The following is a 25,499-nucleotide window of genomic DNA, read 5'->3' as shown; positions in this document are numbered from 1 at the left end:
TTCACTTACTAAGGCGGTTGTAAAGATTTCACGTTAATTAAGAGGACTCCACTGCAAATCTGAATATGAATGAAGGTTGGCTGCTGAACCCCAGGGCAGTGAGCGCTGTGGGAACAGCAGACACTGACAAATGTTGATGTGGAAAGTAAAAAGCCAAACAAAAAACCCAAAAAAACCAAACCCCACACCCAGAAAAAAACACCTAAACCAATGCTGCAATCTAGTACCTGTTCTGTGAGAGAAAAGAAAATTGAGTTTAAATTGCCAGAAGGGCATAAAATAGATTTTTTGACTTGAATCTGCAGTCAAAGAAGTGAAATCCTGTCCATCAGCAGCACTGATGAGGGTTCTCCAGTACCACCCGTGCCCAGGGTTTCAGCTGCATCACTCTGTTGCTGCTGCTCCCTCTCTGTGGTGGCTTTAAAGGGTGGGAGGACCTCAGTGGAGGAAGGGAGAAGCTCTGGGCTGGATCCTCATCTGAGGTTCTGTGCTCTGGTGAAGCCTCAGTCAGCCTCATCCCTCCCTGGAGGTGGACCTTCACCCAGTGAAGCACTGGGGGCAGACTGAGGGGTCTGGGGCTTCCAAGGATGGGGCTCTCACGGTGAACAGTGAGACTGGAGATACTTTTCCACAAAAAAAACACTGCTTTTTGGAGAAATTCTTCACACCTGCCACTGCTTGGAAGGGCAGTAGCTGATAGTGAGGGTGAGCAGCTGTCACTCCAGTATCTGTAATTTTTTTCCAGCCCCATTGTAGAGTTGCTGTTGATGAGGCTGGGGTGAATCCTCTCCTTCATCTGTGCACTGATCCATCTGGAGATGGATGGACGTGACTAATGTGCCTTTGCACAGCAATTTTGGGTGATGGGGAGGGTCCAGCAGAGGTGCTGAGCACCTCTCCACCTCCCAAAAGCAAGATCTGGGGGAGGAAATGCTGATAGACAACATTTTCACCTTGCTGAAAATACATGGGGCTTGGCTTCTGGAGTGGAAAAGCGACAAGGCGAGAGCCTAAATAAATTGGATTTGTCCTCTTAAGGAGGATGCAGGCAGCGTGTGAGGCTGTGTGGGGGTGTTTTATTGTTGTTATTTTTATTTTTTTTTTTTATTCACGGTTCCTTGAGCTGATCCTGGGGATTGCACTGACTGTGGTTGTGTTTCTGGAAATGTGCAGGTTGGCCAGATGCAGTGGGGCATGGAGTGAACAGAAAGAGGTTAAATTGATGGATGACCAACAAGAGCAGGATTGTGCCTCAGAAGACCAAGAAACTATCCTGATTAATGGGGTGAAAGAAAATGGTAAGGAACTTAATTATGGTACATGAGGGAGCAGCGACAACTTGGAAGCCAACTTATTTTCCTAATCCCTTTTGTGCATTTAATATTAGCAGTTTGTGGGTATCTCTGCAATGTGGAGCAGGGGAGTAAATGGGTGTTCTCTGCACAGGAATCATTCCAGCCATAAATCTACACCTTTTTAGGCCTTAACAAGAACTGCTTTTACCTGTGCATGGGCATGGCTGGAAATATTTATGTGCACACGCAGTTTGAATTTAGAGATTTCAGTTTGGTTTCTCGGGGGGAAAAAAAGTCATCCAGGGCTTTGTAGCCTCTCTATCTGCTGGGAATCTTTCCCTCTCTTAGCATTAAGATCCCATTAGCCAGTGTTAGCAAAATTTGGCTGAAGGATACTTACTCCCTACAAACTAGAGGAAAATTAGAGATTGGGTAGGAGAAAGAAACCAGGATTGGTGGGAAGGGAAGGTTGGATTTGTGAGCTCGTTCTTGCCTGTGTTCCCATCACCCAGCACATGGGATTCCCTATCCTGTAATCCCTTCTCTGCACAGACAGGTCGTGTTTCTGAGAGCCACCAACATGGGTGGGGAAGGATCAGCCCCTTGCAGCAGCTTCCCAAAATGCCCAACTTTGTATCTATTCCATCGATTCTATATTTGCTTTCAGAATAACTAATTAGGAGTAACAGTGCTCAGCTGTCTGAAACCCTGATTGAAATAAATAAGCCTCCGAGCATTTTCTGAGGTCGTTTGGACTGCAATCTCTGGCCACAGTAAATGCAGAGGGGAGGCACAGCCTGATGCTTTCATTCTTCAATGTGTTTTGTGTTTAATTTCATGGCTTTTTACATTTTGTATTGGCCCATAAATCTTGAGATAGATAGATTTTATTTATATATCAGTGTGATCCTGTTAGATATCAAGGACTTGGTCCTCTGGCATATGTTCAGATCTTTCTGTCAGCTCTGAACAAGGTGGTAGAGACAAATGTTCCTGTTCTTTACCAAAACCTTGGAGCAGCTCCAGCCCCGTGGGTGCTCATGAGGAGCCCACAGCTCGTGCTGGTGGCAGGTGAGGCACACACTCACACTTGCCCCTGGGATGTCATTTGGGAAATATCTGTGCCCACCTACACAGGGTAAAGCTGCAGCTCCAGAGCTGCAAAGGGATTTTGTGGCCGCAGTCCCTTTGTCTGACCCAGTGGACAATAAAATCAGTGCTGCCCTGGAGCAGTGAGGAGGGGATTTTTAGGACCTCGTAGCACTTCCATGGAATTCAGTTAAACAGGGCTTTAAAAAGTGTTTTAATTACACATAACACTATAGATTGCTTTAGGTTAGAAGAGACCTTAAAGCCCATCCAGTGCCACCCCTGCCATAGGCAGGGACACTTTTAACTATCCCAGGTTGCTCCAAGCTCCATCCAACCCTGGACACTTCCAGGGGCAGCCACAGCTTCTCTGGGCACCTGTGCCAGGGCCTGCCCACCCTCAGAGCCAAGAATTCCTTCCCCGCATCCCATCCCAGCCTCCCCTCTGTCAGTTTAAAGTTTCGGTTTGAACACTGCTGTGTGGGAGCTGCTGCTGAATCCAAGGCCAGGAGCCAGCACGAAGCTCTGGAGCTGCCACCTCCCCTTGCCCATGTGCTGCTGGGTGGATGCTGAGGGAAACTGGGAATAGTGGGTTTTGCTTCTCCAGCGTTTTCTGTGTGAGCTGTATTCCCTTGGAGCATCGGTTTGAACACTGGCCTGATTTTAGGCTGATACGGAGCCACAGAAAATCAGGTTTTGGCATTTGTATTTCACAAGAGTTAAGTTCACTCGCACAAGTATAAACCTAAAGAAACGCCCAGAGACAGTTTATTTTATATAATAGCAGCTTTGCCTATTGAATGCAGCTTTTGAGATTGAATTTCAGTTTTCTGCCTCCCCCTTCTTTGAGTCTTACAGCATTCACAGGCATTCTTCTTTTATCCTGAAATTTTCCATGCTTCCTGGCAGCTCCAAGCTGATTTTTATTTTATTTTACTTCTGAAGTGGAACTGCACTGGTTAATTTGTTTTGGTGCTTAAGGAAAAGGATACCACCTCTGCATTTCTGATCTGAAGACTGGTGGGAGGGACTCAAAAATCATCTTTTTTATTTATTTCCTTTTTTTAACCGTTTTCAAGCAAACCAGTCTGGCCTTTTCCAAGTTGTTCATGTTGAAGATGACGACAGGCATTGCATTGCACTTCTCCTTGGAGTTAGGGAGTCTTTGGGAAAAGGTTTAAAGTCCTGGGAGCACTGCGAGGCTCCAGCTGCAGTTGGTGCTTTGTTCAGATTTCCCTGATGGCTTCATCCCTAAGGCCCCTTGTAGCACAAAACTTACGGGAGTGTTTGGGATGAAATTAGGGGGGGATTTGACCTCCTGCTTGGCACAGGAGGTGCCACTCCTTCCGTGGCATCCTGTTCCTTTCCATCCTCTCCCCCTGGGGGGGTTTTCCATCGTGCTGGTGGTACCCAGCACAAACCTCCTCTCCCCAGGCTGCCGAGGATGCAGGAGACTCACTTTCCTCTCAGTTTGGTGTCAGAGCCACTTGCAGAGGGTTGCAGCAGCCAAATAAATCTCTTTGCATGCCCCATTTAATGCCACATCCTGGTGCTCCAGTTGTGTTTTAGAGCACTTGTCCCTCCTTGGAAAGCTTCGGGTCTCGCCCCTGTGCCTTCAGTGGAGCCACCAAAAAAGGAAAAGACCTGAGCCATGACAAAAGCACCGTGCTCCGAGTCGGCAGAGCTCTCTGGCTGGGATGAATGCACTCACTGGAATATATTTTTTTTTTTAATACAGAGATATCAGAGCGTGTTCATGGATGAAAAGACATCGTATTTAAATTTCAAGGGTCATACCGTCCGTTGAGCCAGGAGTCAGATAAAAGTACATTCATAACTTTATTCTGCCATAAAAGAAGCGCAACGAGGTAAAACTAAAAAAAAAAAAAAATCCTTAGGTTAAAAATTCCTTACATGACTAAAAAGGCATTTTTAGCGATTAGGAAAGAATGGCGAACCCCACAATAATTCTAACAATAATTGCTTTAAACTCTGTGTTATCTTCTGCCTTCCCTTGGCATGGACAGTGACAAAAAGACTGCTGGGTTTTTAAAATCGGCCATCACTTCCTGATTCCGGAGCAGTGAAGCACCTCAGGTGTGTGCGAGCTCAGACCCCCTCGCAGGGGGGAGGGTGCTTTATTTCTTTAACAATCTTATTTTCCTGCTAATTTTTTCCAATGTTAACGAGAACATTTTTATTAGGCTTGTTTTGGTTTTCTTTTTTTTTTTTTTTAATAACGTCGTGAGGCTTGAGAGGCAGTTTCCAGGTAACCGTATGGATATGAGGAGGGAAGAGCGGATGGGCTGCGTGTTTTAAACGTACTCTTGTACCTCTTCCAGCTGGCTGCAGGGAGCAGCGTGTTTACCTCTGCCTTCCACGCACATTACCTGGATCCAGGAGGGAAGGATTGCTGGGAAGGGCTTCCCAAAGGAGCGCTTGGGAAAAGCTCGACACGCGGGAGAAGGGGGAGCAGGGGTGGCAAGCCGTAAGGGTCGGTAAAAAAGAAAAAAAAAAAAAAAGAGGTAACCCCTGTTTCCTTTTCTTCCTGTCCCTTCCGTTCCTTGCAGAGTCGGCAGAGTCCATTCCTTCCCTGGACGGCGATGAGAGGCCCTGCAGTGCCACCGAGGCCGCGGTGACGTTCCCGGCGCTGAGCGCGGCCGCCAAGGAGAGCCCCGCGTGCCACCGCGCCCCGCCGGCCAAGAAGCCCTGCCTGCTGAGCCCCCCGTCTCCTCTGCGCCTCACGGATGTCCCCGAGCACGCCTCGGACGACTCCTCCGCCCACGCCATCTCCCTCACGTCCTGCGTGACCAAGGGCATGAGCTCCTGGTCGCTGCCGGGAGACTGCGAGAAGGCTCCTTTCAGCATGATGGAGCCCGGGGGGATGTCGGCGCTGACGGGAGACTGCCTGATGCAGCCCAGCCGGACCTGTCTGGGCTGCTTCATTGAATCCAAGGACGGCATTGATGCGGAGCCGGGAATAAGCTTGAAAGTGGGGGATATAAATAGGGATTATGACACCTGTTCGGTCTCTGATATAGGGATTCACTGCATGAGCACAGGAGAAACCATGAGATATGGGGATCAACTGCTTTCAGACCAGCTTTTAAGCTTCCCTATGCATAAATCGAGGGCAGCGGACAAAAGAGATGCAGAAAAATCTGACAGTGATTCAGAGGACCCCACTCAGAAAAATTATTACGAGGGATTACTATTAGACAAATGCAATGGTGAGGAACCTTTACTAACAAATCCCAACCAGGAATGGGGCTATTTTGAATCTTTCATTAGTGAAAGTAAAATTGAGCTGCTTGACCTCTGCTCCAAAAATGAGCTTTCTGTAAATCTGTTTTCTGAGGAAGACGTGGACAATTACATGTTCGATGACGACGATTCCACCTTGGGAAGTGATGTCTGCTCCCTAAAGATTAGATACGAATCTTTCCAGGACAACGTGCGGGAGAAGACCACCACCCTACAAGAGGACGCCCAGTTCAACTTCTTCCCCAGCGTGTTCAGCAACTGCACCAAAAGGGACAGCAGGAGCACCCTGAAAAGGGGGCCCAGCGGTGCCACCGACCCCTCTCAGTTCAAATCCGAGGAAGGCATCATCTGGGGGGAGGAGGAGGAGGATGGCGAGGAAGAGGACGGCGAGGAGGAGGAGAAAGCTGCCTTAAATAAATCTTGCAACAGCACAGAGATGGTGCAGTACGTGGGCTCCAAGAGGAGCCACTTCTTGGACTCGGTGAATTCCACGGAGGACTCCGGGGAGTTCAGCGACGACAGCACTTGCACGGAGTCCTCCTACGACGTGCTGCGGGATATCAAGGACTGCAGCAGGTACCTGGCCCGGGATCACTCCGGCTCCTTCATCCAGCAGAACTACGGCCTGCGGGCAAAGAGGAAAGTGCGATACAGCGACGACTACCTGTACGATGTGGACTCCATCGAGAACGAGAAGATCCTGGACAAGAAGGAGTGGCTCCCGGACGGGCCCAAGGAGGAGGACGACGACGAGTGGTGCCCCAAGAAACGGCGAAAAGTCTCTCGCAAGGAGCCCCCCGTGATCATCAAGTACATCATCATTAACAGGTTTAAAGGGGAGAAGCATATGCTGGTGAAGCTCAGCAAAGTGGATGCCAACGAGACAACTGTTACTCTGAACGAGGAGCTGCTCAGCAAATACAAGAAGCTGGCCCCACTGAAGGGCTTCTGGCAGGAGAGGCAGCAGAGCCGGCTGGATTTGCTCAGATCGTCTCTCTACCACAAGCAGAATTTCTATCTTAACGGCTCAGATGCTTCGTTCCTCCCTCACCCACGGAAGCGAAAATGCAAGCTAGCAAACAGGCACCGGATTCAAAGAATTAAAGCCATCGAGCAATCAGTGAACAAGCTGGGCTCTTGCTCCTCTGATCACAAGCAGCCTTGCAGCAGTAAGGAGGACGTGGGCCTGAAAGGGCTGCCGGCGTTAGCCATCGCCACCCCCAGCTGTGCCAACGGATTGCACGTCCACGACATCGCGGGCATCGCCGTGAAATGCAAACCGCAGGAGCGGGAGCACAAGGGGACAGAGCGCAAAGTGCTCCGCAGAATCAAATTCAAAAGCGAAGCCAGGTTGAAGTGCAAGAAGATCAAAGCTGCCACCAGTACGGCAGAGGACTCCCCAGCACTGGAAAACCAGGACTCCGCAGCGCGTCTGAAGGACGAAAACAGTCCCTGTGCTTCAGACAGCTCCCATCTCCCAGAGTGCCACGAGGATAAGGTTGCTAAAAATTCTCCTTTCCTACCATCCACCTCCTCTTCAGACAAGCCTCTGCCATCTGCTAATATCACCACCAATGTACCCCTGATCCCCGGAGGGTATCTGCAGACGTTGTTAGATGCTTCGGATCTGTCGAGCAACCCCGGAATCCCGTACTTCGCCCAGCACCCCTCCGAGCAGCAGCAGCAGCAGCAGCAGCACCCTCTCCCCAGCATCGTCCCGCCGGAAAAGCCCTTCCCATCCCTGCAGCCGGCGCAGAGCTGCGTGCTCTCCCCGCCCTCCGAGTCGGAGCTGCAGCAGTCTCCCGGCCACTTGGAGATGGAGCAGGGTGGCTTCAGCAGCATGTGGCCGGCCAGCAAGGGCAGCGAGCGCCAGGACTTCCCCAGGGACGTGCCGGAGGCAGCCGGAATGCCGAGCGAGTTTGCCCCGGGCACGGATGGCCTCCCCGCCTCTGGATACACTCAAGTCAATCTGAATAGCGGCAAATTGCTATACCAAAAAAATTACATGCCGGATAGCCAACAAGTGCAGTCTGATGATTCTTATCAGTCATGTCATTTCAATAATGGAGAGGGGCGCTTTCATTTCCAACGAGGTACACTCAATACGGATGATGGCAGGCTCATTAGTTTTGATTCAGTGGGTTCATTGTCAGTTAGTTCTAGCAATTACAGTTCTTTAAGTTTAAAGTCTTGTGAAAAGGACGGCGAGGATGATATTAATGATGATTTCTTGGCCCACTGCAGTCCCAAGCTAGTGATCCAGCAGAGCATAGATGAAATCACCCCTTTGAAGGAGTCCACGGACCTTTTAGACATTTCCAACTTCACGCCTGATAGGTTCCGCCAGTCATCGCTTTCGGAGATGTCCCCTCCAGACACTCCCAACCTGTCCCCGCAGATAGCTGGCTCCGATGCCAAGCCTCTGGGCACCCTGAAGGGCTTTCAGGAGAGCCCCCAGGCCTCCCTCAACAGCTCCGAGAAGGTCAAGTGGAACTGTGGGGTCCTGCAGACCGAGGATCAGGCAGATAATGGGTTTGCTTTAAATAATCACCAGTTCCAGTTCCATATGTTCAACGATGAAGATTCTGTCAGCCTTCTCGAAAAGAGTCCATGCTTGTCAACATTTAATGAGCCATCTGGTCAAATTAGCACCAATAGCAAAGTGTCAAAATCGAAGAGGAAAAGTTCATCCAGCAAGAATGTGGGTACAAACCAAAGCTCTTCCCAGAAAGCCACCCGGAAAAAATCGCCCAAAACCAACAAAGGAACCGATAAGCCGCAAGGGAAAAACTCCAGGCAGGCACCCAAATCCACCAGGAAAGGGAAAAACGCAGCAGGAGTCAACGGCGAGAAGGCTCCGGCCGTTGGTGGCAGGGCGGTCACTCAGCTGGGCACCGTGGCCACGGCCACCAAAGGTGTGGCTGAGGGCACTCAGCACTGCAGCCCGGCAGGGGTGAAGCTGGGCAAGCACAATGGGCTCTCTGGAGAGTGGGCACTGGGAAAAGACGGGGGCACGGGCTGGTCGGAATCCAGCCTGGGCAACGCCACCAGCCTCCTGGACGACGACCAGAGGGAGTTCGAGGAACCTTCCAACATCCTGTCCAACATCGCGTCGGGAATGGCCGACGTCCAGAGGTTCATGATGGCCTCCATCGAGCCCTTGTGGGGACCCGTCGGCCACAACAGCGTCCCGGACATATTCCGCTCGCCGGAGTCCAACAGCCTGAAATTGAAAACTCTTAAAATTTTGGCAGGGACGTCCCAAGAGTCGAAGAAGAAGGCGAACGGCGGCTCGCCGGGGGCGGCGAAGAACCACAAGTCAAACAACAAGGGCTCGAGCAAAAACAGCAAAGCCGTGACCTGCGACTCCGGTCGCCCCAACTGCTCCACCGGCTTCACCACGGACATTCACGCTCCCTTTTTTGATAAAAACTATAGTAACCTGAGCACTTTAGGCAATAATGGACCTACCCATAAAAAACTCTACCGTCATAAATCCAGTTCGAAATCACTGAGGGATGAGAACTGTAAAATCAAGCGGACGGACCGCGAACAGCCCCACAAGGACCCACCCGTGACAGCTGCTTTTGAGAAACTGAGGTAATGCTGCACCAAACTGGCTGGAATGACCCTAACCTCCCTCCCACCTGCTAGGCCTGCTGTTCCTCAGTTTTTCCTTCCTTGAAAGCAAAAGTTTGCATGAAAAAAAAAAAAAAAAAAAAAAGAAAAAAAAAAGACATTCCCCTTTTTACGGTTTTGGTTGGTTTTAGTTTTGGGGTTGGTTTCTTTTTTTTTTTTTTTCGGTTGGTTGGTTTTTTTAATTATTATTTTTAAATGCATGAAAATACTTCTGACTTGCAAGCTACCTAAAAGAATGACCAATTTTCTGGCTTGGCTGGGGTTAAAAAAAACTAACAAGGCTACTCTTTTCTGCTGTTTGGCTTCTTCAGTTTTTAATTACTTATTTATTGGGGGAAAAACAAAAAACTAAAAAAAAAAACAAAACAAAACCATGATTACACGCTCTTTTTAATGATTTTGACAAGGAAAGACTTTTTTTTTTTTTTTTTTTTTTGGGAACATTTTTGTAAAAAATAAACCACAAAAAAAAAAAAAAAAAGAGGTTCTGCATCCAAAAGCCAAGATCTCAAAACTTTCAAGGCTCTTTGCGAATGAGAACTCGTTCCTAATTGAGCTTCACGTGGCAATTTTTTGAGTGCTTTCTGGCCCCCTCTGCTGTTGTGTCTCCTAACCTGCATCATCTAAAGCTGCATCTTCTCTACCCGCCCGCCTTTAGCGCGTTCGCTCCGTCGTGGTGACTCCAGACGAGCTAACTAAGATGGCATCAAATGTTTGATTTTTTCCTGCAGGGAATCAGACTCCATTCTTCTTAAAGCAGAAACAGCATTTTTGGGTTTTCCTGTATTTGAAGAAGAGACTCCCTTTTCTAGAAAGACGGTTGATGTTTGGTTCTTTTCTTGCCTTTTTTTTTTTTTTCCCTTTTTTCCTTTTTTTTCTTTTTTTTTTTTTTTTTTTTTTTTTTCTTTTTTATTTTTTCTTCCTTTTTTTTTTCCCCCATCGGTTCCTTTTCAAAATCTGCCTTGTGGTCTGTTGAAATGTAAGTGCTGAATCGAAGAGTTTGAAATCGTGGGAATTTTATTATTTGAAAGCAAACCTAATCTGGTATTCTCTGTGAAAGACTGTTTTAAAAGTCATACTGTTGTACAGTAGTTTATGCACTATTACCCACAACAACAAAAAAATTGTGCCAAACTATGAACAAGTGACTGTATTGTATATATTTTTACTTCTCTATCAACATTGGGTTGTGAGTGTTTTCTGCAGCTATGCCTTTTGGTTTTACTAGAAACATTCCAGTTGTTAAGTACTAACCACCCCCCTTTGAAAGCACCTGTAACTCACGATGAAAAACGATATTGTTCACTGATACAACTTACCAAAAGTTTTATGGACATGACTAAAAATGTGCCAAATTTACTTACCTCATTTCATGGATTCACCCTGTGGTTTAAAGCTCATAAAGGGAAAAAAGAGGAAAAAGAAAAAAAAAAAAAAAAAAAAAAAAGGAAAAAAGAAAAAAAAAAGGGGGGGAAAAAAAAAGAAAAAAAGGAACTTTGAAACCGATGCTGGGAAATGGTAACGTCCTCTCTTTGAAACCACGAGCAGAAAAACTTAATGGTGAAATGTTGAGTTTCATTATAGGAGAGAGTTGCAATGGTGGAGGAGTTCAGAAAACCACTGACGGTAAGTTTGCCAGGAACTCAAGTGTCTGCATCTAGAGACTACAGAACAGCTGCTTTTCAAGTGTCTGTTTTCTTAAAGCAAAACCTGTAGCTGAAGATCATTTGAAATGCAAAGTTACATTGCTAATTCTTTGTATCTCAGTTTTATATATTTTATAAGAACCTGGGATAAATTCTGAAATAGGTATAAAAACAGAACTAATACATTTCATACGTTGAGTGCTATTTACTTTTCCTTTGAATAATTTCTTAAACATTTTCGATGCAGAGCCTGTCGGAAGCGCTCTCCCATCATAGCTTTGGTGTCTCCTCCATGTCTAACCTTGCGATGCCAATATGATTTTGAACTTTCAAAAGCAGAGTCGTTCATTTTTAAAACACAACTCTGAACCTTTCCTTTGATTCAGTTCACGAAACAAATACAACCAACGGAGCTATTTGTGATCTCACCGATCAGGGCCGGATCATGACTGGACTTTATTAAGACAGCGTTAAGTATTGAATGCTAAATGTATTCTCAAAAGGCCTTATTTGTCACCCTCCTCACCACACCCTCCACGAGAAATAACCAACCCAACAAAGATCTATTTTCCTTGTGCAACTGAGAGCCTGTGCGTTTTGCTGCTGATTTCTCATGAAAATCCTTGATATGCAAGAGCCCTGGGAGCGATTTGGAGCGGAGGGATGCGAGGCTTGGACCCCTTATGCAATAGCAGGCGGTGAGGAAGAGGAGCCCTTCTAGCAGTGGGCAGATCACTGATATGGCCACAGGCGTAGACGTGGTGTCACACACAGGGCAGGACTGGGCTCAGGTTTCCTCCCAAGTCGTTGTTTTTTTTTTTTCCACCCACGCGCCAGGCAAAGCGGCAGAATTGGTTTAAGTTAATTTAGCAGAAAAAGCAGAGCGGTCACTTAAAAATTAAAGTAGAGATGCAGAGTGTTAGTTTAGAATCATGTTTTCAGCTCTTACGGATCTTGGGGTGCAGCTTGGCTCGGTTCTGCCGTCCCAGAGAGAGCAGCTCAGTAGTTGCATTGTGTTTTATTTAACAGATGAAAGAACGAACTCTGGGAAAAAAAGCCCAGCAATTAAAAAAACATCCTGTAAGTTCATTTTTTCATGGAATAAATGCTGGCGTTGCCCAGAGTGAGTTGCTCTGGATGAGTGCAGAGGGCATGCAGCGTCCCACCCCAGCTCTGGCTCCAGGAGGGAGATCCAGAAGATGCTCAGGATTTACTCTGGAGGCAGGAGCTGTGGTAGGGCTCCATCCCTGGGCTCTGGGCTGGCCTGCAGCCACCACGCTTTCCCCACTTCCCCAGCAGCTCTCTTTTCTATTCACAGGCTCATCAGATACTACAAGCTCCAAGCACTGCTGTGGTGTTGGCATATCCCAGTTTTTCAGCATTCCCCCCATGTGCTGCAGGAGAGGGGCTGCCAGCGCCCTTCTTTCGGATGTTCTGCCTGCTGCTCTTACAGACACAGGTCAGGCCAGGGCTGGGGTGTGGCACAGACCTTCTTTCTGACCCAGAACCATCGTTTGAAAGCACATTTCACCTGGCCTGCACTGTGCTCCTCAGGCTTAATGTTACGAATATGGGACTCCTAATAAAACCCCTTGCACTGGATGGGAATAGCAATGCTTATTGCATTTGAGGAATGTGCAGTAGGGCGTGAAGATCAGGCATGAAACATTCCGAGTGTTTTATCCATGAATACCCAGCTGGGTGTTTCAGAATGGTCTTAATCACAAATTCCAGATGCCTTGTTGCTCTCCTTCAGTCTTTCTACCGTTCCAGTTGCTGACAGCTTTGGTGGTCCTCCAAAAATCTCTGACTGGGGAGATGTTCAAGAGCCTGGGTCCCTCATGGTGTGGCACTGGCCCTTCCCTGTGTTGGAAAAGGTCATCACTCCGCTGCTTGACTCCAAAATTCAGAAATTGCCTTCAGCCAACCATTTGCCCTCCTCCCTTTTGATCTTTATAGAGTATTTGGGTGGGAAGGAACCTTTGAAGGCCATCTAGTCCAACTGCCCTGCAAAAAGCAGGGACATCATCTACTAGAGCAGGTTGCCCAGGGCCCTGTCTGCCCTGACCTTGGATGTTCCCAGGAATGAGACAGCCACCACCTCTCTGGGCAATCAGTGCCAGCATTCCATCACCCTCATAAAAAATTTCTTTCTCAAGTCCTTCTTGGCTCTAAATCCCTTCGTTCCCCAGCCTTTGGATCCCAGGGATTGCCCCATCCCAGGTGCAGCACATCACACTTGGCCTTGCTGAACCTTATCAGCTTCTCCTGGGCCCACTTCTCCAGCTTGTCCATGTCCCTGTGGATGTCACCCTGTCCCTCAGGCGTGTTAACCCCACCACTCAGTTTGGTGCCATCTGCAGACCTACTGAGGGGGCTCAATCCCAGTGTCTGCATCACTGCTGAAGATATTCCATAGTGCTGCTCCCAGTCCAGACCCCTGAGGGACAGCACTCACCACTGCTGTCCTCCTGGACAGTGAGCTGTTGACCACTGTCCTCTGGATGTGACTGTCCAGCCAGTTCCTCACCTGCTGAACAGTCCAGACAAATGACACCTGGAGCCCTTCCCTTGTCCATAGATGCTGTCATTTCATCCTAGAAGGCCCCTGGGCTGGCCAGGCAGGACCTGAAGCTGTGCTGGCTGTCCTGAGTCACCTCCCTGTCATCCATGAGCCCCAGCAGAGTTTCTAGGAGGGTCTGGTCTGTGGTGTTCCCAGGCACAGAGGAGAGGCTGACAGGGCAGTGGTTCAGTGGTTTTGTTTTCCCAGTCATCCAGGACTTCACCTGACTGCCAGGACTTTTCAGATACTGTGGAGAGTGACTTGGCAACTCCATCAGCCAGTTCCCTCTGGGCTCTGGGACGCATCTCATCAGGTTCCTTAGTCTTAGCTATGTTCAGGTTCCTCAGGTGGAGGACAGGTGATGGAAAATCAGAGACTTGATTTTGTCTGACAGTGGGAGGGACTTTTGCTCCTCCAATCCCTGTCCTGTGGTTCCACCACTCAAGGGAGATGGAAAGACAGGTTGTCTCAACCTTCTGAAGGTTGTCTCCACCTTCTCATCCATTGTGACCAGTGTGCCAGTTGTGTCACACACCTGCTTTGACCCTTCCTTTTCATGCTGACACACCTGCAGAGGCCTTTGCTATTCTTTATGTCTCTTGCCAAGTTAAACCCCATCTGCCCCTTGGCCTTCCTCGTCCCTGCCCTGAAGAACCTGAGAGTATCCCGGGTTACCTGTGCCTGCTCCTGCTGCCTGTGCATCTCCTGTCCTTCAGCCTGACCAGCAGGTCGTGACTCGGCCACGCCAATCTCTTCCCTTCCTTGCCTGAATTCTTGCACCTGGGGATCGAGAGCTCTTTTGCTCTCTATAAAAAACATCCTGAAAGATCTGCCAGCTCTGTTCTGCTCCCTGGTCCCTGAGGGCAGTTTCCCAGGGGATCCTGTTGATTAACTCATTGAAGAGCTGGCACTTTACCTTCCTAGGATTCATCTCCACCTGCCTACCACTACCTCAAGGTTTTCACTTCCCACCTTTGCCTCATCCCTCAGCATACAAGCTCTTGTTCTCCTTTTGCATTTTTGTTTTTCACGGCACTGCTCACAGCTGTGGGAGGATAGGGATGTGGGTCCCACCCATCCTCTTGCCTAGTCCCAGTGCAGCTTCATCCTCCTCTTGCATCTTCTCGTTGGGCTCCAGGAGCTTGTTTGATTCTTGGGAGCAATGAAGCCAAGCCACACAAAAGGTGTTTATTCTGCAGCATCCCTTAAAATGTCTTTTCTCCTTCATCTCTTTGCACTCCTACTGCAGTACAGGATGGGAGGATGGTGCCAGCAGTGCTGCTGAGCTGTGTCACCTCAGTCTGGGTGGCTTAGAATTGGCACTGGTATTAGAAAGCAGGGACTGGCCACTTCCAAAGGTCATAAAATCCATTTGAGAGGAGAATTACAGAGGGCAGGGTGGTGCTTGCTGCTCTGCCACAGGAGCACAGGTCTCCCATGGCACAGGAACAGGACAGATGTCCTGTGGAAAGAAATCCCGCAGCAGCAACCCAGCAAGAGCCAACCCAGCCCATGGCCATAGATTGCATTTAGAGGTTTTGTAAATAGAAAAATATCAGTGATGGGGATCCAATAAAAACCTTTTGGGTTTTTATTACAAAATAAATCTTACCAGGTTTGCATCTTGCTTTTTTTTTTTTTTTTTTTTTTTTTTTTTAGCATAGGAGGGTGGATGTTTTTGAAAAGAGAATAACAACTTGTGGACCAGAGGTAGCCAGGCATTTTGGGAGGAAGAGGATGAGGAGGGCAGGGGCAGCCACAGGATTGTCCTTGCCATGCTGTGCTGTCCTGCTGAGGCTGGGTCAGCTCGGAGAGGAGAAGCCAAGGCTGGCTGATGATAGCTTGGAGAAACCATTGCTGCACCGTTTGCTCTTTTAAAAAAAAATCAGGATCGCTGTTAATTTTTTCAGCATTATGGCCCAAACAAACCAAAATAAAGATGTTTTGAGCATTGTCATCCTTTAGCTGCTGGACCATGTTGTTTCCCTAAGCTGCTGATCTAGCAAAGCACTTCGGTGGGAGCTCACTCCTGGGGGGCTCCTGTGCCCCAAGTGCTTTCCCAGCCAGTGATGTCAAGTCCCAAGAAAAGCTGGGATTTGAAGTCAGTGTTAAGTGGGAAGAGGATCAGGTGCGTGGACTTGGGTTGGTGCAGGATCAGACCCTCAGTCTTTACTTTCTTGGTGTGTTGGACTTTGCCTGTGCAGCTCCCAGGGGGTCCAGTGGAGGTTGCATGGTTCAAACCACTGACATCTATTGGAGAATGTGCCTCTTTATCTCTTCAGAGTGTGAAATAATGCAAAAAAAAAAAAAAAAAAAAAAAAAAAGGAAAAAAAAAAAAAAGAAAAAAAAAAAAAAAAGAAAAAAAAATATAAAATAAACCAAGTACAATGTCTGTGGTAGAAGCAAGGCTTTTCAAATCTGTTTCTCAGGTAAACAAGTGACACTAATGACAGTGGAGTAACAGCCATCTAAGGGAATTGGGATCTGAAGCAGGAGGATTCCCTCCATCTCGCAGGACGCTTGGGTTGCCAGACACGTTTACTGAGCCTTTAAACACTTGGTGCAAAAGGAAACGAGAAATAAAATTGGTCTTTTCCACTACCCTTCTCTAGCTAGACAGACAGACAGACAGACAGACAGACGTCCATTTCTAAAGCACAAAGGGAAGACTTCAACCTAGACTAAACCACACACATACACACAAAAAAAAAAAAAAAAACCAAGGTACCAGTGAAACTCCTTTTTGTCTCTTACTCCCGGTGGGAAGCAGGGTAGAAATCCAAGGAGCTGCTCTGTTCCGCTGCCCCGGCCCCGGCCGGGCACTTCGACTGCTGCCTCCAGAGATGTGAATGTACTGCTCCTTGAGTTCCCTTCCATAGAACTAGAGGCACCTCGTTAGGAAGTTGCTCCTGTTTTATGGTGCTAAAGAAAACTTTTATTCCCCCCCTTGAGCATTTAAGAACTATTAAATGGCCCTTTTTATGAATGTAACATATCCATTTCTGTTCCACATTTTACACTGCAATTTTAACATGTTTGGAAATGATTTGCCTTTTTTCTTTTAGAATAAGCTTTATAAATATTCTGTAGAGTCAATTGAAGTATAATTCTTAAGGATCACTCTAAGACGCCTACAAAATCTTGTATATTTTTAAGTGTGCCAATTTGTAAAATATTTTGTAAGTGTATATTTTTCTTAGAAAAGTGCTGTGAAGTGTTTGTATGTGTGAGGTTTCCCTTTTTTTGCACCTTCGGGTGTTAATAAAAGGATGTATACTTAAGAGTTTCTGGTTTTAAAAACCAAAATACAAAGAAAAAAATTAAACTTTTGTTGGGAATTTTGTAATAAAAAGAAATGTTGTGAAAGAGTGTAGTGATATTGTGTAAAGGAAACTGGAAAATTTGTGAGCGCTTTGCTGTTTTATAGATCCTCTTGTAATTATTCTTGTAATATTTTGGGTTTTGTTGTTCTTGTTGCAAAGGTTTTAAATATTTGTGACTGACTCTGTATGGTGAAAACGTCATATTGTTAACTTGCTGAGTTTTGTTATATTGTTTATGGAATAAATAAAAAAATTAAAAATCTCATTTTAAGATCATGTATGAAGAAGAAATTAAAACTGCCATTTATTGAATATTAGGAATCGTTTCTTTAACCAACTCACTGCCGGAGATGAGGATCTGTGTGGCTGCCCCCTTCCCAGGGCACTCCAGGCCCATCTTAATTGGGCTGATGCTCGTTAGTGTGAATCCCATCAAGGGCTGTGGATGGGGAAAAGTGGGGAAAAAAGACTTGGCTCACTTCTGCTCTGCAGTGGGGCTGCTTTTAATTGAGAAATGGAAACTTCACCAAGTGAACTCAGAGTTCAGACTTTGCCTTCCGCGGTTGTAGGTGAGGCTGGGTTTGCCCCAAAGGAGCAGAGCCTTTTCCCAGCCCCTGGCCCGGTGATGTCCCTGCACACTCCCACACCAGCCTTCTCCTGGGAAGGAGCAGACAACGCCACTGTCTTCAGTTTCTTACGGGAAAGGAATAAAACGTAGTTGTTTTTAAAATGACAGTTGCTTTTGTTAGCATTTGATAGGAGCGATGCAGGAGAGGGAACATTAATTCAGGCTGGGGCATTCCCAGCGCTGCCAGCAGAAAGCAGGACATGAACAATGTGTTCAGCAACTGGATCCCTTGGCAGGAGGCTGGGAAATGACACCCAAAAGCAGAGCTGGCAGCTCTACAAGCTGCCTGTGTTCACAGAGGGGGTTCAGATGGGTGAAATGGGGCACAGGAGGGATTTCAGTGGTTCCAGGGGTCGTGTGGATCCCAGTGCTGGAGCCCAGAGTGGGGCTGTGGTCCAGGGAAGCCCATCAGCAGCTCAGCTTTGAGAAAGGCTGAGCTTTATCTGGTTCTAGAACACTCCAATAAATAAAGCACACAGAGGGCTGGGCCAGGCCCACGGCCACCAAAACCATCGGGGTCTGTCCTATGTGTGGGATCAATCCCGTGACCCACGGGCTGGAAATAGTTCCAGCTCCTCAGTGCAAGTCTTGGGGAGAGATTTTTTAGCAGGTCCTGTTGCCACAGGGGTGGGGCAATGGTTTTAACTGAAAGAAGGTAGAGAAGAAAATGCAGAGAAGAAAATTTTTACACTGAGGGTGGCAAGGCTCTGGCACAGGTTTGCCCAGAGAAGCTGTGGATGCCCCATCCCTGGAAGTGTTCAAGGCCAGGCTGGATGGGGTTTGGAACAAACTGGAGGGCTGCTGTTTCTCTGAGCCATTATTGCATATTTTCTCCATAATCCGGGTTGTGTTGCTCAAAAACTCATTTTGGGGACCCTGTTCAATCTCACAACCCCACGCTGCCTGGTCCACGTTCAGCGTGAGTGGTACCAAAGCCACAATTAAACAAGCAGAGCCTTCATCCACCAGAGTAATGCTACAGAAAGGCCCTGTTAAGTGGGGTTGTGTTTATTTACTGTATTTAGATGATATAAAAGCACATATCATTAAAGCACTTGTAACTTCTGGATGAACCATCATCCGTGTCTGTGCACTGCCCAGTGGCTTCTCCTTGTGAGTGAAGGCAGAGTCAGGTTTTAACTGGGGTGTAATTTAATATCACCAGCTTCTCTGTCCTGCCAGTGGGAGCTGCTGTCACTGGGGAGAGTTTGGCTGGGGACAAAACTGCCCTGGGGACAAACCTGCCCTGGGTGGCACCAAGCTTTCCTCAGTGTCTCTGGGGTTGGTTAGTGGCCTTCACTACGTCCCAAAGTAGCCACAGAATTTTGCAGACAATTCCACAGGAGAGTTTAGAGCACCTGCAGGCTGGAGGCCTCTAGAAGGTGCCAGGTAATGACTTAAATTCTGGATTTATTTGTGTCTCATCATGCAAGGAAGTCAAAGCGGGGGACAACGGGAATTTCTTTGTCTAGGGCATTAATAAGTGCTTCTCTTAAAAATATTTCAAACTTATAAATATATTTAACTTTCCTGAAGTCAACACAGAGCCCAAACCTGCCCAAAATCTCAGCCATTGCAGACCCCAGGAGCCATCCAAGCTGGGCCTGTCCTTTGTCCAGCACCACAGTCGAGCTCCTGCACAGCTGATCCACTGTCAACATCCCATCCCAGAGGTTTCTTACATCTCCCAGCATTCCAGGTGTGATCTGTCAGGACAGGTGCCACGTGGTTTATCTTGATAAATGCCCACAGGCTCCCCCATCCCCCAGGTTTTATGGAATTGCACCTATAGGAGAGTAGCTTCTGCTTGGCAAATGTACTTCGTGTTGCAGCACAAGCACTGGTTCAATAAAGCACTTAAACATACACTTTATCTTGAGCATGTTGGAGATTATATCCCTCTTTAGCAAAGCGTTTAAGTATGTGCTTAATTTAAGGAATTAATTAAGGATTTTAATTGTAGACTTCAGTATGTGCTTACCTGCTTGGCTGAATGTGGGTGAGATTACTACAAGCTGAAGATTTCGACATAAAGTCGGTGACTAATTCTGTCTGAATGAAGGTGTTACATTATTCTCACACAATGCAGTTAAATATAAATAGGAAAAAGGCAAGAGGCAGTTAACTCGATTCTTTCAGCTGAAAGCAGCATCCACTACCAATCTGAGCTGATGAAAATCTAATATTATTAGTTAGAATCGCTAAAAAGTGGCATTACAGATCAATAGAAAGGAGCACCTTAGAAATGAGTCTCCAGCTCATGAGCTTTAATTATGAGAAAGGAAGGATTCAGCCATCCTCTCCCTCTCATCAGTGACAGCGACCTTGGAATGTAAGTGGCCACCAACTAATGGGCTGTGGCATCATTTCTCCAGTCATTAGGGGATTTAAGTTGATTTGCCAAGAAAATAGAGTCGCTGCAATTGCATCACCAGCCTGTCTTTTGGACCATTTCCATAACTTTTGAACTCTGTGACAAATTTCATCTAATTGAGAAGGGAAGAAAAAAAAAAAAAAAAAGGATTCCAAAAATATCAAGCTCCAACAAGTTGAATGCAAAACAAGTGTCTGGGTTTCTGTCACTGAGGAGCCTCCCCCATCCCAGAATTGGGACAGTGCCCTCAGTGTCCTGGGTTTTGGTGGGAGGGAGTTCATTGTCTTGACTGTGCTAAAATGGAATGGTTTTTATCTCTTTGTGTGATAACACAAGGTATCACAACTCCTAACTGGAGTTTTCTTTTAAAATTTCTACATTGAGCCATCTTAAAATGCAGAAAGGGAAGTGATTGTTATCCAGAGAGACCAGCCAGCTGATACACCTACAGGGCCCCCATCTGAGAGCATTTCCTGCAGATGGAGATAACCCAGGCAGCCAAAAGGACAGTGCAGGAGCTTATTGATCCCTTTAACAAACACAAGTGAGTTTCTGTGCAATTTGACATCTCCCATCTCTTTGTTTTCCACAAGAAGCGTAAAAGACGCTTCTAATTCTCGTCCATATCCGCATCTCTTTTTTCTTTACCCTCAGCTTTCATTTTGAGATCTCAGACTACATGATTATGCAGTATTAGGCTTCCAACCTTTTAATGGCAATAACACGAGGGGTGAGTGGTGATAAAGGCGGTTCCAGACAGCAAATCCACTCGCTGAGAGAAAAGTACTTAACGCTCTCAGGAGCAGGAGGCGTTTTACAGCTCAGGTGTGTGGCTGACGTGCCTCAAGAAGGGTGGCTGGAAGCTGGGATGTGGAAATCAAGGAAAACAGGGAACACAGAGCCAAGCTGCCTGTTCAGCCTGGCAGTGACTGTTTGTGTGAGCTGAGTTTGCCTCTCAGCATCACCACTTCAGGGAGGCGCCCAGCATCTCGCTGCACATCTTCTCTTCTCTGAGAGCAGGGGAAAAGAGAAATCTATGGCATTTAAAGAGTGGGAATGGGAAAAATGTCCTGAGCTGTGGTGACCAGGATCCTTGGTGGTGTGCAGTGTGGTGTGAGCACAGACCCCTCTGTGTGCAAGGCAGGGCTGGGGCTGCCGTACTCCTGTCTCAGCACGGAGAAGCAAAGCTTTGCCAGTTCTGAGCTGTAGAAGGTACATGACCTGCAGATGAGTCAATCTAATTTTATCCTGTAGTGAGCACTGGCGCACCTGTATAATGAATAGCACATTATCACATCTTTGCTTGACTATCTCAATATATTAATATAGTCTTCATAGCCTTCGGTTATCCTGTTATTTAATCTTTAATCTAATGTATTTGGAGTAACTGGCTAGTGAGATGCGGCCCTCTTTATCCTTCTAAGGACAACAATAGCAGGAATAAATGTTAAACTAAAGGGAGGAATGAAAGAAAAAAATAGCAGCTCTATTTGTGCTATGTTGAGATGCAATTCTTGGCAGCCCCAGAGATTCAACAGTCTGGTATTTATCACGACAAAACGCAGAAATGTCTGATGATTACATGAAGGGAAATAAAGAGGACTGAGCATAAACTGCAGTCTGAGAGATAAGGGCACATTTTTTACAGCAGGCAGCTGCTAAAACAGGGCTGTGTGACACCAGCCCCTGCTGCAGCAGAGGAGGGGACACAAGCCAGGGCAGGGACAGGGGCAGAGCTGCAGCCAGGGATAAACAGGGCAGTTTAACACTGAGGGAGAGAATTAGGCAGCCTGCTTAATCACGTTATTTACCACCAGGAGGACTATTTTTAAGGAATGTAACCCTCCTTCATCTCCCATTGCATAATGCTGGAAAATGCTGGCATTGGCTGTGGGGAGTATTTAGGATCTTTCTTGCTGAAATGAGCCCCTGGGGTGGTGTTCAGTGAGGGGAACCTGTCCAGCAGTGCCCAGGGCTGCCCCTGTGCCCAGAGGGATTTAGCATCACCTCAAGTCCCTCGAGGACGTGGTCTGGATCCTGGGCTTGAGGCACCTGCTCTGCCCTGGTTCTGTTCCAAGGTGGGTGCCTGGCAGGACCCCTCTGTGATGCTTCCAGTCTCTGCTGGGGTTATGACACCAAAATGATGGAAACCAAGAGCTGAAAAGTCATCCTCACTGAATCCAAGAGCTGATGGAACTCCTGGTGTGAGTGACACAGTCACTGCACAGCTCTGGCCAAGGTTGTCTGACGTTAGGGTTGGGATTTGAGAACAGAAAGGTGCAAATCTCCCAGTTATTGCCAAGTGTGTGAAATCTGCAATCCTACAGGGAGCATGCTGAGGTGGAGACTTGTGTTGGTTAAGGAGAACAGTGGCTGTGTGGCCAAGCTGGGAGCAATCACCAGTTTAATTTTAGGGCTGCAGGTACGAATTAGGTTATGATTGCAGCACAAAAAAGGAAATGTGTCATTGCCTGAACTGCCCTGGACATCACACAGGCCATGTTCTTGGCTGAAGGATGAAGGATGATGCTGAAATTCATTATTCTGTACAGAGGGACAGAAGCTCCTGGGTTTTAGCAGCTGAATCCCAGTGGTGGAAGTCCTTCATTTCCCTGGCATGAGCACAGAGCAAAGTAGCACATGATGCCTGTGATTTGGCTTCATTTCATCTTTGTGCAGTGTGGTACATTTGATGCAGGACTCGAGGGAATGATGAATTGCACTCTAAGAACAATTCAGTGAAAACATATGGACATGCTATATACGATGCAGATCTTATATCTTATGGTCTTTGTGGGGTTAACAAAAGGTTTTACCGTGAATCTCTGTGTGGAAAACTCTTCTGATGGATACCTTCCTCATCTTTTCTGCCCCAAATAAAACCATGAGTTTTTTAGGATCAGTTATCTCCTCTTGTGGAGATGAGGATATTGCCACGTTCACCCTCCAAGGATGGAGAGTAGACCCTGACACTCAACAGTGTCAAAGGTATCAGAAAGAATTAAAAAAAATTGAGAGTTGATTTGAAGAATGTAATGATCACTCATCTAGCTGGGGAAAAAATAGCATTTTATCACTGAAATACTAGAAAGACTAGCATTGATACTCTGATAAGTATTATGGCACTGCAAATGATTTCATTTTAGATCAAGAAAACAATAATGTAGCAAATCGATGGAAGGGGCTAAGGCTGCTCCAAGTGGGCAGGGAGAGACCTTCTGACTCCAGTCTTGGCCCAAGGAAGAAGCCAGGTATCTCCCTGGCCTCCACGCCTCTTTTTCCACAACAGTTTTGCCTCGCAGCATATCATGCCCAGCTCCTTTTATAACCATTCCTCCAGCTCCTGTTGGATGTTCGCCCTTCAGAGTTCTCATGTGTCCTGTCCTGTTGAGGCAGAGGAGCTCTTGGCAGGGTAAACTTCAATGAGGATGGTGATCTCCAGGCCCAGGAGATAGAAAATCAAAGATGTGTAACAAAACAAGGTGTTTTTGAGGGAGAAGCTGAAAATTGCCATAGCCTGTAATTGTCTCTGCTCAGGCTTTGGTGGCAGCTCTTGGACAGGCAGTTTTGTCACTCCGCTCAGCTTCTCATTGCTCTAACAAGGGACAAGGAGCTCCACTGATCTTTGAAAAGCCTTCAGTAAGTGCCACGTTTTTCTTTCATGTTCTGGATGTCCCTGCTACAGCCCACACACATCAAACTCTGTCCATAAAGGAGCAATTAAATGGCACTGCTAAAGGGATGTCATAGGATGGGTCTGATTACAGCTCACTCAGAATGTCTTCCCAAGTCCTAGGCTCTTTGACATGATTCTCCCCCTTTCTCTGAATTTCTTCCAGCATTAATTTCAGCCAGTCCTGGGATTATTTGAAAAAGGGCCTTGGGGATTTGTTCAAAGGCACTGCCACCACAGACAACTTTGCTTTCTGAACTGAAGCATATCATCCTATCTGTCTGGACATATGAGCTGCTCAGCGCTGCTTCATTAGCAAGTTATTTTTAAAATTCCCAGAAAGAAGGAAACATTGAGAGAGGAATTAGCATTTGCTGTTGAAACAGCTGCCAAACAGAAGAGGCAGAAGGCACTCCGGGTCCCTCCCTGCTGCTGCCCCTGGGATTAACCAGGCACCAGAACCAGTCACCGACACAGACTGCACAGGAGACTCAGAAATCACACCCCAAACAAGGATTGGTAAGTGACCATCACAGCTCTGCTCTGGATGTAAGTAGAAGGTGACCATTAACACCGGAATAAGAAAAAATCTTGGAAATCTCTCTCTTCCTCCAGCCCCATTCTGTGTTTCACACGTTTTCCTTCCCCAAATTTTAGCTTAAGGATTTTAGCTCCACTCTGGTTTCTCCTCACAAATGAATGAAGCAATAAAGCCTGCCCAGAGTCTTTGCTTCCCCGAAACAACCAGACCCAGTGGGCACTGACATTTCTGAATGCCAAGAGACTGCAATAAAGCTGATGCTGCTTGATTGTATTCTCACTCTGTAATGGGTTTAAGTTTCCCAGGGCTGGTGCTGCTCTTACAGGCCAGAGTTAAAGCAAAAAGCTTGGCAATGATTGTCTGAGGCGTGTTTTGGTGGCTGTTTACAAACGCTGACTGCCCTGCTGTTGGTGCTGCTGAGGGCAGCCAGGATTCATGCTGCTAATGTTAATAATGCAAAAATAAAAGTGTTGAATATGGGAATGAGGGATAGGTTAGGTAAAAATAGCCTTTTCACCTCTCCAGGAGCACACAGGCAGCCCAGCCAAGGCAGTGTGCAGGTTGTGCTGCCTGCTTCATCCCTCCCTTCGCCCCTGCCTGCAGCCACAGTTTCTGTATTTATCCAGAGAAATCTAGCAGGAGCTGTTCTCATAACCTGCTCCCAATTCCTGCCTAATGAAGGTCACCAAATTCCTCCGAATTAATGCTTGTTCAAACCAGAGTGTTTCCCTTGGAAAAAAAAAAAATGATCTCATTAAGTATTTCCAGTGATTCTTCAGGGACAGGCAGTCTGCCACAGTCAGCAAATTGTGTGTGGACTGTTCCAGTGGGCAGCTTTCCTCAGTCCTGAAAGCACACAGCGACCTGTATTGATGTCCAGCTACCAAACACCCCTCTGCCAGATAAATTATGGAATCACAGAATGGTTTGGGTTGGAAGGGACCTTAAAGATCATCCCATTCCACCCCCAGGTTCCTTCAAGCCCATCCAACCTGTCCCTGAGCAATTCCAGAGATGGAGCAGCCACAGCCTCCAGGCTGTGCCAGGGCCTCACCACCCTTTAGGGTTAAATCTGTCCTGTGCCTTCCAGAGACTGCATTTAAAATGTCCCTTTACCTTTTATTTCTTAGTAAACTGTGTTCCTTGGGTGCTTTCTCACCAAGGTGTGTTTTTTCCAGCCCTCAAGGAAGAGTTTCTGGAGCCCTTACACAGGTAATAAAACCTCGCTTTCTGGTTCCTTGGAAGCATTAGCTCCCTCGGCAGAGCATCTCATTAGGAGCTCATCTTCAGCTGATTATTCCTCTTCTGAGTCACTGCTTTCATGACTTTGTCACCCACCCCTTAGTCCAGCTGCTGCTCTATTCTTAGGCTAACGACTTACATTTGGTGGCACGAAAAAAAAACCACAAACATGTTGTTTATTTAAACTCAGCTCATTAGTGATCCAGATTAGGTTTGGTATTG

At 47.0% G+C, this 25,499-nt stretch overlaps 1 protein-coding gene across 3 annotated transcripts; it reads left to right on the top strand.

The window, feature by feature from the left end:
• The first annotated feature begins 1,082 nt into the window (after nucleotides 1-1,082).
• Nucleotides 1,083-12,316, top strand: NEXMIF (neurite extension and migration factor). Of its 3 annotated transcripts, none has more exons than XM_066333914.1 (4): nucleotides 1,083-1,298; nucleotides 4,964-9,248; nucleotides 10,019-10,117; nucleotides 10,162-12,316. In XM_066333914.1, the coding sequence occupies exons 1-4, from the start codon at nucleotides 1,166-1,168 to the stop codon at nucleotides 10,268-10,270; spliced, it is 4,626 nt and encodes a 1,541-aa protein (XP_066190011.1). In that variant the 5' UTR covers nucleotides 1,083-1,165; the 3' UTR covers nucleotides 10,271-12,316. The 3 variants fall into 3 exon arrangements, with proteins under 3 accessions (XP_066190011.1, XP_066190012.1, XP_066190013.1); XM_066333915.1 differs by having other exon boundaries at nucleotides 10,019-10,156; nucleotides 10,213-12,316; XM_066333916.1 differs by lacking the exon at nucleotides 10,162-12,316 and having other exon boundaries at nucleotides 4,964-10,139.
• The last annotated feature ends 13,183 nt before the right edge of the window (nucleotides 12,317-25,499 follow it).

The sequence above is a fragment of the Sylvia atricapilla genome, chromosome 21 (assembly GCF_009819655.1).
Source record: "Sylvia atricapilla isolate bSylAtr1 chromosome 21, bSylAtr1.pri, whole genome shotgun sequence".
NCBI classification, from domain to species: Eukaryota; Metazoa; Chordata; class Aves; order Passeriformes; family Sylviidae; genus Sylvia; species Sylvia atricapilla.
This window is presented reverse-complemented; position numbering and strand designations above follow the sequence as displayed.